Genomic DNA, 15,725 nt, shown 5'->3' with positions numbered 1-15,725 from the left:
CTAGCCTCTAAGCTGTAACTATTTTTCTTTTGCAGTGCTTCCTGAAGTCATTTTACTTCTATTCCAACTGTTCATGCAGACAAGTCAGAAAGCTTGGTGTGTTTGAGAAAACCAGCATGGGCATGGCTGCAGCAGGGGATGCACTTGTGGAAGTCGTGGCTTTGAAGGCTGGAGGCTTACAAATGAGTTAGGGCCAGACGGGAAAGCCTGGGGGACCAGCTTTGGATTTATTAGAGTGTCATCTTACAAGTAGATAAGGAGAACACAGCTCCTGTGTGGACAGTTTGTGGAGACAAAACCACCATTATTTGCAGATGCTGTACATTATCACATACCTAGAAAAGCCACAAGAATCAACCAAAATGGTCCTGTGGTTAGAACTCTGTGCTTCCAATGCAAGGGGCATGGGTTCAATCCCTGGTCAGGGAACTAAGATCTCACAAGCTTTATGGTAAAAAGAAAGAAGAAAAGAGAACAGACTCAAGGACATGGAGAAGACACTTGTGGTTGCCAAAGGGCAGGGGGTTGTGGGAGGGATGGGGTAGGAAGTTGGGGCTGGCAGATGCAAACTATTACATACAGGATGGATAAGCACCAAGGCCCTATTGTACACAACAGGGACCTATAGCCAATATTGTATGATAAACCATAATGGAAAAGAATGTATATATGTGTAAATCACTGAATCACTTTGTTGTACAGCAAAAATTAACACACTGTGAAACAACTATACTTCAATTAGAAAAAAGAAATAAAGGAGAGGTCAGTAAGTTGTCTGGTTCTAAAACAAATACAGAAACTGGGGCCTCTTAAGAGATTAGAGAAGCCAATTTTTTATGCTATATTGTTAATTGAAGAAATAACAAACAAGGTTATAAATAACCTTTGGTATATTTAAAATATTTTAAATATTTACAACAGATAAGCACAACTGCTCTGTGAAATAACTATGCTACCCATAAGCAAATTAATCTGTAAGAGGATGAACTCGGTGTGCTGCGTGGGAATGGACCTGCAGCAGGGCTGCGCTTACAGCCCTCTCCCACCCCACAGGCTGCTTGGTGCTAACCCCAGGCCACTCCATGTGCCGCCAACTGCCGCCCTGCACAAACCACAACACATCTCCACCAACAGGCAGGTGGGATTAGAGCTTTCATTTCAGGCTTCATGACTTGCTACACCACCCACTCCAAATCAGGGAGGCCTGCAAGGAAGACAGCCCGGGGACATGTGACTTTCTTCAGACTCCCTGAAGAGAGGCTGAACAGAGTCTTCATATGAAAACAGACTCTACTCTCAGGGCTTGGATTTAGAGTAGTACAGCCTTGGGGGATCAATTTATGAAATTCCTGTCAGCGGAGGCCACTGCGACATACAGGGAGTTGAACTTGGATGTGAGGTCTCCAGACCAACATTTCCTGGACCAGGACTCAGTAACTGAGCAGCAGAGCCAGGGTCCACCTGTGGGGATGGAAGCGCCGTTTGGGGGCACAGCTCAGAAGTCGTGGCTCCACATTGTGGCTGAGGCATCAGGGTCACGGCTCTGGTGATCAGAGAGTTGCACCTGTGGAGACCAGGCCCCAGTGGGTAGTTGCAAAGGGGGCAGGTATGGCCCTGGGGAAGAGGCACAGTGGCTCATGTCCTCTTAACGCTCTCTCTGTAGAAGTCTAAATGTACAAATCTACCCTGGAGACTGAAGTAGAGGGGAGCGGAGAAACTGCCCGAACTCAGCTATGTGGCTCCTGGGTGGGATAGAGAGAGACTTAACCACGAGGCAGTCTTGAGAGCCCTGCCTGGGATGAACAGCCAGCTACAGCGGCTCCCAGACCCTCCCAGGTCAGCGACCATCTTCCGACACCCAGGAGAGGAGTGCTCAACAATCCCACCTGTGATCACCGGGACAGGTATTCACAGCTCCTGCTTATTCGCCTGCCTTCCTTTCTTCCTTCTCTGCGGGTCCTACTCCAACACTGGCTAAGAGCAGAGGAGAGGTCACAAACCACCCCTACCTAGTCCTCCGACTGAGGAATCTTCTCTGCCACGCTCCGGGGCAGGGTCCATCCCCTTCTGACTCTCGTGCTTTCTTCGTTCTTTGCTTTACTCCTGCACTTTGTTGGCTGAGATTCTTGACTAACTTTCCAAGAAAGTGGGGTATGGGTTCAATTGCTGTTGCCCAACTGAAGTTGTCTTTGCTCTGTCCCCCCACTGCCTGACAACAGAACTCAGTACAGAAACCCTTGTCTTTCAGGAAGTGTTTGGGTCTCTCTCCATTCAGTGTCGGACATTTGATAAATCCTTTCAATCTTGAAGTCTGCTTTTTTCAACTCTGGGAAATTTTGCTTTGTTTCTTGGGTAGTTTCCTCAACCTGATTTCCTGTTTTCTCTTTCTGGAAGGCTAATAAGGCTAATTCAATTAATAAATTGAATACAAATAGGATCTCCTGCATTTACTGTCACATTACCTGCCTTTTCTCTCAACTTCTCTATTTCTCTTAACTTTTTGTTCTACTTTCCGGGAAATTCATTGCCTTTATTTTCCAACCCCTCTGCTAAATTCTTATTTTGGCAATCAGATCTTTCTTGTTTCCAAAGTTTTTCTTCTTCATGGAATTCTACAGAAGTTTCTTATTACCTTCTCTCAAACTGAGGAGTAATCTGTTTCAGTGAAGTGCATGATCATCAGTGGACAGTGTGATGATTCTGACAAGTGTTTTTGCCAATGTAATCAACACCTTAATCATGATATGGATGTCCCCATCCCTCCAGGCTTCCTATGGTCTCTGTTCATGGACCCCCCAGCTCCGAGCTCAGAGTGTGCCTCATCCAGGCAGCACCCGGTTATGACGTCTGTCCACACTGCGGCCTGTGCTGAGTGTCTGTCCCCCTGGAGGTGCATGTCTGCAATACTGACTGTTTGGGGCTCTTCCAACGACCATTCTTGAGAAGAGCCTCACGCAGGCCCCTGCAGACACATGCTCTCGCAGGCATGACTTGTGTGGCTGCCAGAGGGATGGTTAAAGCTGTGTGATGTGTAGACCTGATGGGCCTCACCTTTTTCACTTGTGACCGAGACAAGAACAAAGGGGCCAATGCTCAGAAAGGTCAGCATGATGATGAGTTTGACACAGGCATTCCCCGCATTGTCAAAGCAGAAGCTGGTCAGGTAGATGAAGGGGATGATGGCCCAGGCATAGAGCATCAGCATCAAGAAGACAGCTGGGACATTCTCCTTGTGTGTAAAAGCGTCCTCACTGAAGTATAGAAACACCACCTGGGGAAAGTGGGGCAGAGTTTGGAGAAGTCACTTAGAGTCAGCCCTAAGCGCGAGAGAAAGGATACAATAATCTCAAGTTATTCTTAATAAGGTAAACAAGGTGTTGGCAGGACTCCAGCAGCACTGCCCTTCCCTCACTCCTCTGGCCATGCAGAGGACACCAGTGCAGTGAGATGAGGAGCAGAGGCAGAACCAGGGAGGACGTGCTCCAGGCTGCACCCCTCTGTGCCCTGGAGGGCTACTTCTGGAGTGTAAACACCCATCCCCAGGGTACTGTCTTACCAGCCTGAGGCAGCAGCTCTGGGGAAGTCACCACCTAGAGACTCCAGAGCAGGGCCCCCTGCTCCTAAGACGCTGGGACGGGAATCACCTTTTACTGAGGGTCAGCGAGGAAGCTGCATTCACAGCCATGTGGCCCATCAGGGGCAGAGCTGCCAGCCTAGACGTCTGGTTGGGTCCCGGTTCTTTGCAAGGGCCCCAAGGCCAGTCCCCTGGACACAGGGGGTTGGGAGGAGGGGCCCCTCACAACTCAGCTCACCAGCAGCAGCAGGCTGGGGACAAGGAAGGACAGGAGGTCCCACAGCAGAGAGGAGAGCCAGAATGTAGCCACGTGGACACCGCTGATGAACTGGACCTGCTTGGCCTTGAGGCCTCTCTCCTTGACTGTCAAGATGGAAAAAGAACTCGAAAGGAAAGCCATTCCAAAAAGCAAGTTGATGACAAGATAATGTCCTTTAGGGCCCCTGTCAAAAGCAGGATATAAGGAGAGAGGCAGTCATTTAAGTAGAACTGGTCAAAGCAACCATATTTCAAAATAACAATTTGTAATTAAAACAAAGAGACAAAAAGGGAGGAAGCTGGCAGTAACGGGAGACGCTCAGCAAGGAGGAAGGAAAGGTGCACATACTCATACAAGATGTCCTCTGCGGTCTCCATGCTTGACTGAGGCTGAGGGTGATTCAGGACCGTTAGGGACGCCTGGGGACCAGAAAGCAACTTGAACAGGACGTTATCCACCAATGCCAGCACCTGGGCCATGGAATGGTATGCCTGGTTGTTGAACAGCGCTGTCACGATGGTGTGGTTCCCCATGTCGTCAAAAGAAATGGCCACCAGGTAGTTCTGGTCAAAGACCTCGGGCTCCTCCTCTAACTTTTTCAGGAGGAATGCTTCCACTGGGCCTGGAAGAGAACAGACCACTGAGTGGGTCGCACCAGGGCCTTGAGAGGCAGGGAGGACCTCCTGAACGTTTCTCCCCTTACCAAGCCCCACACACATCCCCAGTGGGGTCCTCTTGTCGTGGCCGTGCCCTGACTTCCGGTCATCCACTTGGGCCCGCAGGGCTGCCTCCTGCCTGAGCCCCTCAGACCTGGGACCTCAAGAAAGTTTTCCTTTCATTGACGAGCGGCAGTGAACAGTCTTGCCCAGGCATCTTTCAGGCTTCCCTGCTGTGCAGTCCCCATGCACACCACAGGCTCTGAGCTCAGGAGCGCCCTCTGACCCTCTGAGGCTAAGCTATGTCTGTGTGACCATCATGGACTATTCCTCTGCACTGCTGCTTATCCACAAGACCTCTGGGTGAGGAGCTGAGAGCTGTTCATCACCACACTTCTAGCACACAGGCTGACTGACCAAGAACCCTGGAATGATCCCTGTACTGGTGGCTGAGGGTTACCGAGTGCTGCAGTGTGAAGCACCTCTGATGGGCACTCCCCTGGAGACCCTCCGGTGGCAGCGTGAGGAAACCAAGCTTGGGAGAGGTAAAGCGCTACAATCCCAACCATTTCTGCAGCTATCTCTTATACTTTACTAAAAATAAATCCTGAAAATCTTCATTTTAAATTAAAATAACATATCAATATAATTTAAAAAATCAAATAATTAAACAAAACTTACAATGAGAGATGGCAGTGCCATGGCCTTCCGCATTACTATCCCTGCCTCCTGCTCACCAGGGCAACCACGTTGAAGTCTTTCAGTCCGTGTTTCTCAGGATCGCTAAATAGTCCATTTCTCTACTGACAGCCTATCTCGGAAGCAAGGACTTAGCTCTCTTAGAGGACTATCCCCACCTCCTAGGGCCTTCCATACCCCTCCCCACCTGCCCCAGAGTTGTATCATAAATTCAGTTTAACCAATAGTCAGTTTTCACATTCACTATGAAAAAGTAGAAATTATTCACAGCTGAACCAAGTAGCACACCATGACATGTTTCTTTCTTCTGTACACCTGTGCCCCTCTGAAGGAAATACTATTCTCCTTTTCTCATCTGCTTAGTTTTTGTCCCATCTATCACCAAATCACCTACAAACTCCCTTAGCAGAAGTGTAAATCTCTTCTCAACATGTTCAAACATAACAGAACATTTGTTTCATTTTTGGACATGCTTTAGTCCCTAGAAAGACACAACTTGGTCCCATTTCTAGGAACTTTCCCTTTCCTGTTACTTTTTAAAGATTTCTTTCTGAGGCTTCTAGCCACACATTCTGACTTCAGAGAGCATCATGTAGTGTGGAAGCACATGGCTTCACTGCAGGGAGCAATGGGCCTGCTTCCTGCCCCGTTTTCCTGGGTCTTGTACTTACTTTGCAGCTCCAGAGGAATCTGGTCCTCAGCCACGAGCACATCTGTCAAACGTTCTACAAACTGTGGACCCAGCCTGGAGTTCGGAGAAATGTAGAATGGAACAATAGTTTGACCATATAATTTTAGGGTCAGCTCCAATGGGCTGTTGTCCATGCTTATATCAAAGTTGAGGAATGAGAGGCTGATACTAAGAATGACCAGAGGCACCAGGATCTGTATTGACAGCATCATCATCCAGTTGCGCCAAGAATAGGTAGCCCTTTTCAAGAACATGGCATAGAACTGTTGGCAGAGAAGGCTGAACTACAATTTAAAAAAAGAAGGACATACTATTAACATGGTCACATGTTAGGTAGGAGCTGGCAGGCAGTGAAGTGGCTCATGTTCAACTTTATTCTCTCATATTATGTCTAACATTTTGATTGTGTCAAAATTGCTTCAAATTAAAATTCTTTGACTTAATTATTAGATTAACATTTAATGGCAGAAAAAGAAGGCACAGATTGGAAAGAGTTTGAAAGAGAAGTCTAAACAGACATCAAACGTAAACATGATACATTGTTTTTTACTTGTCAGATTGGCAAAAATTTTATGTTGATGAGGATATAGGGGGAAGGAAATGCCATTGCTTGCTGGCATTTTAATTTGATATTACATTTTTAGAAAACAAATGAGCTAAATGAATAAATTTGACAGCCACACAGTCTTTTTTTTTCATTTATTTTTATTAGTTGGAGGATAATTACAATATTGTAGTGGTTTCTGCCATACATTGACATGGATCAGCCATGGATTTACATGTGTTCCCCATTCCGATCCCCCCTCCCGCCTCCCTCCCCATCCCATCCCTCTGGGTCTTCCCAGTGCACCAGCCCTGAGCACTTGTCTCATGCATCCAACCTGGGCTGGTGATCTGTTTCACCCTTGATAGTATACTTGTTTCAGTGCTATTCTCTCAGGACATCCCACCCTCGCCTTCTCCCACAGAGTCCCAAAGTCTGTTCTGTACATCTGTGTCTCTTTTTCTGTTTTGCATATTGGGTTATCGTTACCATCTTTTTAAATTCCATATATATGCATTACTATACTGTAATGGTCTTTATCTTTCTGGCTTACTTCACTCTGTATAATGGGCTCCAGTTTCATCCATCTCATTAGAACTGATTCAAATGAATTCTTTTTAATGGCTGAGTAATGTTCCATGGTGTATATGTACCACAGCTTCCTTTTCCACTCGTCTGCTGATGAGCATCTAGGTTGCTTCCATGTCCTGGCAATTATAAACAGTGCTGTGATGAACATTGGGGTACACATGTCTCTTTCAGATCTGGTTTCCTTGGTGTCTATGCCCAGGAGTGGGATTGTTGGGTCATATGGCAGTTCTATTTCCAGTTTTTTAAGAAATCTCCACACTGTTCTCCATAGTGGCTGTACTAGTTTGCATTCCCACCAACAGTGTTAGAGGATTCCCTTTTCTCCACACCCTCTCCAGCATTTACTGCTTGTAGACTTTTGGACAGCAGCCATCCTGACTGGCGTGTGTTGGTACCTCGTTGTGGTTTTGATTTGCATTTCTCTGATAATGAGTGATGTTGAACATCTTTTCATGTGATTGTTAGCCATCTGTATGTCTTCTTTGGAGAAATGTCTCTTTAGTTCTTTGGCCCATTTTTTGATTGGGTCATTTATTTTTCTGGAATTGAGCTGCAGGAGTTGCTTGTATATTTTTGAGATTAATTCTTTGTGAGTTGCTTCGTTTGCTATTATTTTCTCCCAATCTGAGGGCTGTCTTTTCACCTTGCTTATAGTTTCCTTTGTTGTGCAAAAGCTTTTAAGTTTAATTAGGTCCCATTTGTTTATTTTTGCTTTTATTTCCAATATTCTGGGAGATGGGTCATAGAGGATCCTGCTGTGATTTATGTTGGAGAGTGTTTTGCCTATGTTCTCCTCTAGGAGTTTGATAGTTTCTGGTCTTACATTTAGATCTTTAATCCATTTTGAGTTTATTTTTGTGTATGGTGTTAGAAAGTGTTCTAGTTTCATTCTTTTACAAGTGGTTGACCAGTTTTCCCAGCACCACTTGTTAAAGAGGTTGTCTTTTTTCCATTGTATATCCTTGCCTCCTTTGTCGAAGATAAGGTGTCCATAGGTGCGTGGATTCATCTCTGGGCTTTCTATTCTGTCCCATTGATCTATATTTCTGTCTTTGTGCCAGTACCATACTGTCTTGGTGACTGTGGCTTTATAGTAGAGCCTGAAGTCAGGCAGGTTGATTCCTCCAGTTCCATTCTTCTTTCTCAAGATTGCTTTGGCTATTTGAGGTTTTTTGTATTTCCACACAAATTGTGAAATTATTTGTTCTAGTTCTGTGAAAAATACCATTGGTAGCTTGATAGGGATTGCATTGAATCTATAGATTGTTTTGGGTAGTATAGTCATTTTCACAATATTGATTTTTCCAACCCATGAACACGGTATACTTCTCCATCTCTTTGTATCCTCTTTGACTTCTTGACAGCCACACAGTCTTTAAGCTGGAGAATCCACTTCTAGTAATGCGTACCACAGATGCACCTGTGCAAGGATGCAGGCCACGCGTAGCGAGGTCCCTGGGCTTCAACAGTGAAAATCAAAGCATGCAGTCATGAGCACTGAGATTCCAAGATCCAGCCTTGGGCCCAGAGGCGGCGGCTGCGGAAGTCAGCGCCACAGGCTCCCATCAGCTTCTCTTTCACTGGTGCTGCGCTAGCTGGGTGGGCTGGGGCCTTCAAGCCTCAGGTTTCCCAAATACCAAAACACTCCAGAAAACCTCTTCCAAGCACCCACCATGTCTCCCACATTTGGATTTGAGGCTCCTTCCTCTCAAGCATTCACCAAAAGGCATCACTATCACCCTGCCGGAGGTGGTGCTCTGAGAAATACTTCCTGGAAAGGTTCTGGAGTTGTCTCTAAAAGCAAAGCTTGGCCAAATAGAGGCTGGATCGATCCTTCCTGGGGTTGGAGAAGAGCCTCCTGTGTAGGACAGGCACTGGGTCTAGACAACCTCCAAGACTGGGGGCTCTGTGGATGGCAGCTTCCCCTTGAAGAGGTGATTTAAGACTATGAAACAGTGAGTCCTCTTCACTCACCCATGAAAGGGCTCCCTGGTGGCTCAGTGGAAAAGAACCTGCCTGCTAATGCAGGAGACACAGGTTTGATCTCTGGGTCAGGAAGATCCCCTGGAGGAGGAAATGGCAACCCACTTCAGTATTCTTGCCTGGGAAATTGGGCTCCAGTCCAAGAGGTCACAAAAGAGTTGGACACGACTAAGTGATTGAGCATGGATGCATGCAATCCATGAAAACCAACCTCATTATTTTGTAGTATACCTTATAGATAGCTAAATCAAGACGACTATATAAAATGTATATCAACGTTCTTTTTTAAGCATTAAAATCTGCATGAAATACAGGTTGTCCATATATTTCATAAGAATTTTTTTTTAAATTAAGGATTTCCCTGGTGGTCCGGTGATTAAAACTTCACCTTCCAATGCAAGGAGTGTGGGTTCAAACCCTGGTGAGGGAGCTAAGATCCCACATGCCTCGTGTCCAAAAAGCCAAAATAGAAAACAGAAGCAAATTCAGTAAAGAATTTAAAAAATGGTCCACATCAAAAAAAAATCTTAAGAATTTTTAACTTCAGGTGGTACCATGCATGATTTGTTTCATAGTGAAAGACTAAAAAGAAAGGTTAAATATGCCTTTTGGACAGTAGATTTAATGCTTCTTTAAAAAGCTACCTCTCCTGATTTTTTTTTTTTTTTTAATGAATATCTATTCATTTTGGGCTGTGCTGGGTCTTTGCTGCTGTGTGGGCCTTTCTCCAGATGATGAGAGCTGGGGCCCTTCTCCAGCTGTGGTACATGGGTTTCCCACTGCAGTGGCCTCCCCGGTTGCCAAGCATGGGCTCTAGGGCACTTGAGCTTCAGTAGTTGTGGCCTCTGAGCTCTAGAGCGCAGGCTCAGTAGTCGGGGCACCCAGACTTAGTCTCTCCACAGTGTGTGGGGATCTTCCCAGGTCAGGGACTGAACCTGTTCTCCTGTGGGGCAAATGGGCTCTTCACCACGGGGCCACCAGGGAAGCTCGACTTAGTGCTTTTACTCTTTCTTTTTCCTGGTGAAAGAAATGGCCATGCCCTTTCTATGAGCTTTTCTGATACTTCCTTTGCTGGTCAGAAAACACCAGCATTCTGACTTTCAACTGGAGCAAAGAGCATGGTATTCCTGAAATCCAGCAGAGCCAATCTTTTATGTCTAAAATCTGCACAGTTTTTCTTAAGCCCTACTAAAGGTTGACATTCATGTCTTGACAGAATAATATCATGATTCCAGGAATGGAACAGAAACCTGCTTCTTCCATTTGATGTATCTGCTCACCCCAGTGTTAGGATGGATGGGTAGGCCGGATGGTATTGAGAAAATCCTTGAATGAAGACGTCTAATCCTGTTGACAGGAACTCTGCTCACCAGTGGATGAGAATGGAAGGAAGGAAGCTTGATGATCTGCAAGTCTATGTTGGAATCCATCAGTTTATTAACCCTAAACCAAACCAAAAACACAGAAATGAGAATTCTCAAAATCACAACACATTCCATTTTTTGGGATTTAAAGAATGAAAGTCATGTAAGATATGAAAAAAATAAGTTAGGACACAAACAATGAGGAGAAAAAAAGGCACACCATGATTACATACTGTTGGCAAGTGTATACTGGCTAGAAAGGGCTTAAAAAGGAACTAACAACTGAATTAACTGACCAATGGCTTCTCCAAATAACTGAGGCAACACCAGCTTGAATAGATTTCATTATTTTCCTTAAAAGATCCCACACACAAATTAAAACAAAAATATAATATCACTTAATATGTACTTTATGAGCAAAACTATAAATTATAAAACGCAGCACCTCTGACACTCCAGGTCTGGGGTTTGTAAACTATGGCCAGAGATCCAAATCCAGCCCAAGGTTTGTTTTGGTATGGCACAAGCTCAGAAAGGATTTCACACTTGTAAACTGTTAAGTGTCTACATGGTTAATTAAGTGTCTGCATAATACCCTTGTTACGTGACCAGTCCTACACAGCCTAAAGTATTTACCAAAGCTGTAATACTTTGGCCACCTGATGCAAAGAGCTGACTCATCTGAAAAGACCCTGATGCTGGGAAAGACTGAAGGCAAAAGGAGAAGTGGGCAGCAGAGGATGAAATGGCCTGGATGGCATCACCAACTCAATGGACATGAATTTGAGCAAACTCTGGGAGATAGTGAAGGACAGGGAAGCCCGGCGTGCTGCAGTTCATGGGGTTGCAAAGAGTCACACACGACTCAGTAACTGAATAACAACAACGCAATACCCTCGATTATGCGACCAAGCCTACACAGACTGAAGTATATATTATCTGACCCTTTAGAAAAGTTTGCTGAACCCCTGCTCAGGGTAAAATTCAGCAAAGTATGAGGTCAAAAAACATACTTTTACTCATAGTCTTTCAGCCAGCTATTCCATTGCTGGGAATTTGTCACAAGAAAATAATTCAATAAACTGGTTCATTTTCCCTCCAGTACAGTTCTGCAAAGGACAGTAAATTAACTGTTATTTATTGCCGTGACACAGATTATCCCAAAACTTAGCATCTTAAAACAACAGTAAGCATTTACAATCTCACACAGTTCCAGTGGGTCGGGAATTTGGGGGTGGCTCAGCTGAGTGGTTCTGCCTCAAGGTCTCTCCTGCAGATGCAGTCCAGCTCTTGGCCAGGCTACAGTTGTCTGAAGGCTGGACTGGGGCCAGAGGGTCTGGCCCACTCACAGGAGAGTGCCCGTATGTGGCAGTGAGGAGGTGGACAGTGGTGTGTGGTTCTCTAAGTGTAGTCTGGACAAGAACACTAGTTGACGTTTTATTAGCATTAATGATTAAGACAAAACTGAAATAGCAAACATGTCATGTCAAAACTTTACTCATCCACCCACGAGGTGACATTTTTATTGGACTAAATAACACATTCTAAAAAACTCGAAGAGTATTTCCTCAAATTCTATTGTTAATGAAATTGCTTCAGATAGGACATACTTTGAAGCTTAATTCACACTATCAACATTTTCTCAGTCATTACTTTCTAAATATAGACAGTCAACAAAGAAATAAACTCCAATTCATAGTTTACCGATTTTCATGTTGTAAACACTCTCACCAGTATTGATTTCAAATTGTCAACATAATGCTTCCATCACACAGTGTAAGTAGACGTAAAAATAACCTCAATAACACTGATAATGGTAAGATATAACCAAATCATGAGGAAATAGTTATTATTATTTCCCTCTGTGATTACTGTTATTTATAAGAAATATAGGTTTGTTCTTTGTCCTGGTTCCAGAACAGAGCTCCTAAAAGTCTTGCAAATTTCTAAGTGAAGAGAGCCATAAGAGTGTCCTTTGTCATGGTGACTTTGGAAAGCACCACAAGATGGAGTCTGGTTGCCAGGGGAACCTAAACCATGTGATTGGCAGGTAAGAACTTTTGATCACCTTCACCCAATTACCACACTCTTGCCTCCAACCTCTGAAGAAAGTGAAAGTGAAAGTTGCTCAGTTGTATTCATTTTTTGCGACCCCATAGACTATACAGTCCATGGAATTCTCCAGGCCAGAATACTGGAGTGGGTAGCCTTTCCCTTCTCCAGGCAATCTTCCCAACCCAGGGATGGAACCCAGGTCTCCCACATTGTAGGTGAATTCTATACCAGTGGAGCCACAAGGGAAGCCCAAGAATACTGGAGTGGGTAGTCTATCCCTTCTCCAGCAGATCTTCCCAACCCAGGAATCAAACTGGGGTCTCCTGAATTGCAGGCAGATTCTTTACCAACTAAACTATCAAGGAAGCCTCCCTCCAACCTCTGGCAACCAACCACAAATCTGTTGTTTCTGTGAATTTTTTTTTTTTATATTCCACATATAAGTGAGATCACACAGTGCTTGTATTTCTGTGTCTGACATTTCATTGAGCATAATCCCCTCAAGGCCCATCCATGTTGTTGCAAATGGCATGATTCCTCTTTTAAAAAAATTTTTATGGACAAACTGTGTGTGTGTGTGTGTGTGTGTGTATCAATCACATCTTCTTTATCCATTCACCTGCTGATGGACACTTAGGTTGTTTGCACAACTTCAGTGTTATTTCATAATGCTGAAACAAACATGGTGGGACAGATATCTCTTTGAGGCAGTGAGTCCACTTCCTTTAGATATATACCTGTAAAGTGGAACCAGATCATATGATAGTTCTATTTTTAATTTTTTTGAGGAAATTTCAATATTGCTTTTTATAGTGGTGTGGTATATCAATTTACATTCTCACCAACAGAATACAAGGGTTCTCTTTTCTCCATATTCTTGCCAACACTTGTCATTTCCTGTCTATCATTTCAATGGGTGTGAAGTGATAGCTCACTGTGGTTCAATGTGATTTGCATTTCCCTAAAAATTGATGCTTTTGAACTGTGGTGTTGGAGAAGACTCTTGAGAGTCCCTTGGATGCAAGGAGATCCAACCAATCCATGTTAAAGGAGACCAGTCCTGGGTGTTCACTGGAAGGACTGATGCTGAAGCTGAAACTCCCATACTTTGGCCACCTCATGTGAAGAGTTGACTCATTGGAAAAGACCCTGATGCTGGGAGGGATTGGGGGCAGGAGGAGAAGGGGACGACAGAGGATGAGATGCCTGAATGGCATCACTGACTCGATGGACATGAGTTTGAGTAAACTCCGGGAGTTGGTGATGGACAGGGAGGCCTGACGTGCTGCGATTCATGGGCTCGCAAAGAGTAGGACACAACTGAGTGACTGAACTGAACTGAACTGAATGATTAGTGATGCTGAGCACATTTTCATGTATCTTTTGGCCATCTGAATATTTTCTTTGGAAAAAAGTCTATTCAGGCCCTCTGCCTATTTAAAATTTGATTTTTTTTGCTATTGAATTATATGAATTCTTTAAATATTTTAGATACTAACCCCTTATCATATATGTGTCTGCAAATACTTTCTCCCATTCAGCAGGTTGCCTTTGCATTTTGTTGATCATTTCTTTTGCTGTGCAGAAGCTTTATTTTTATATAGTTCTACTTGTTTATTTTTCCTTTTGTTACTTGTGCTAATATTCTCCCCTTTACTGTGAGCTGGACCTAGTGACTAACTTTAGTAAACAGAATATAGCAAAAGTGATAAAATGACACTTCCAAGATTAGGTGACAAAGTGAACATCGTTTCCACCTGGTCATCTCTCTCTGATCACTAGCTGTGGGGGATACTAGCTGCGATATCACAAGGTCACGCCAGCACCCTGGCAGGAGGCATCATGAGCAACTGAGGTTGGCCAACAACAACAGGAGTGAACATGAAAGTGGATCTTCCCCAGGTGAGCCTTTAGAGACTGCAGCCCTGGCTGGAGACTTGACTACATGCTCATGCTCAGACGCTCAGTTGTGTCCTACTCTTTGTGACCTCATGGACTGTAGCCCACCAGGCTCCTCTGTCCATAGGATTTTCCAGGTAAGTATATTGGAGTATGTTGCCATTTCCAACCACCTCAAAGGAGATCTGAGCCAGAACCTGCTACCTACTTGCTCCTGGGCTCCTGACCCACAGAAACTGTGAGGTAACAAATGTTTGTTGTTTCAAGGCTGCTAAGTTTCAGAGTAATTTGCTAGCAGCAATAGATAATCAATACAAGCCAAAAAAGGAGTATAACAGACAGGAGACACCTGAAAGGAAAAAATCATATGTAAGTAGCTGTCTCAGTAAGAGTGGAAAGAGAGGATGGATCAGAAGAGAGACTGGGTGAGAATTTCCCAAAACTGACCAACACCAGCAAACCACAATGTGAAAAGTGGTAAAAATGCTAAGCAAAGGAACACAAAGAAAACCACACAAATGCACATCACTGTAAAAATGCTGAAAACCTAAGACAAAGGAAAATAATACTGCAAGCAGCCAGAGGTAAAGGACAGACTGCATAGGAGAATAACAATAATACTAGCAGCTGACATCCCGGTGGACATAATGGAAGTCAGAAGACAATAGAATGGAAGGAATAAGCAAAAATGATCTATTCATATAATGGAGAACTATTCAGCAATAAAAAACTAAAGTATTTATTATACATGCTACAACATGAATGAACCTCCAAAAATTATTCTACATGAAAGAAGCAGACATAAAATACACACTGTATGATTTTTCTACATATGAATCCAAATGATTCCATTCTTATGAAATGTCCAAAATAGGTAAATATATAAAGACAGAAAGTAGGCTAGTGGTTTCCTGGACTAGAAATGGGAACAAGGAATATTTGGAATATTTGCAAACGAACATGAAAGATCTTTCCAGAGTGATGAAAATGTTCCAATATTGGCTTACGGTGTCGGCTTATGGTCCCACCATAAATTTACTAAAAGCTATCAAACTATATGGTATGAATTACTGGTTAATGCTACAGTATGTAAATTATATCCCAACAAATCTGTTTTAAGAAGAAGAAATTAGAATTACATTGTAGAAGTATTAAAAACAACCCCTGACAATGTAAAATTCTGTATCAAGGGAAAATTCTTTAAAAAATGGAGGCCAAAAATATATTTTCAGGCAAACAAAAACTCTGAGACTTCATCAGATCAGAAAATTTGCACTAAAGGTTTGGGCAGAAAGAAAATAGCCCGAGATGGAAGCTTAAGGGTGAATGATGCTTAAGAGTGTAAGAACAATGCAAAGGGTAAACATGTGCTAAATTTAAATGAATGCTGATTGCACAAAAAAACAATAA

General features: G+C 43.8%; 1 protein-coding gene across 4 annotated transcripts in view; it reads right to left on the bottom strand.

Annotated features, from left to right (window-relative positions):
- The window catches only part of LOC110123192 (ATP-binding cassette sub-family A member 17-like), a 99,956-nt gene that overhangs the window by 19,045 nt on the left and 65,186 nt on the right, over positions 1 to 15,725 (bottom strand). For all 4 annotated transcript variants that reach the window (XM_070460250.1, XM_070460249.1, XM_070460252.1 and 1 more), the window contains 5 exons: positions 10,278 to 10,440; positions 5,860 to 6,163; positions 4,182 to 4,455; positions 3,813 to 4,017; positions 3,052 to 3,271 (listed from right to left, as the gene is read on the bottom strand). In XM_070460250.1, coding sequence (XP_070316351.1) covers positions 3,052 to 3,271; positions 3,813 to 4,017; positions 4,182 to 4,455; positions 5,860 to 6,163; positions 10,278 to 10,440 — 1,166 coding nt within the window. The remainder of the gene's footprint in view (positions 1 to 3,051; positions 3,272 to 3,812; positions 4,018 to 4,181; positions 4,456 to 5,859; positions 6,164 to 10,277; positions 10,441 to 15,725) is intronic.

This window comes from Odocoileus virginianus, chromosome 33 (genome assembly GCF_023699985.2).
Source record: "Odocoileus virginianus isolate 20LAN1187 ecotype Illinois chromosome 33, Ovbor_1.2, whole genome shotgun sequence".
Classification (NCBI taxonomy): domain Eukaryota; kingdom Metazoa; phylum Chordata; class Mammalia; order Artiodactyla; family Cervidae; genus Odocoileus; species Odocoileus virginianus.
Note: the sequence above shows the minus strand (reverse complement) of the source record. Positions and strands in the feature narration are given on the sequence as shown.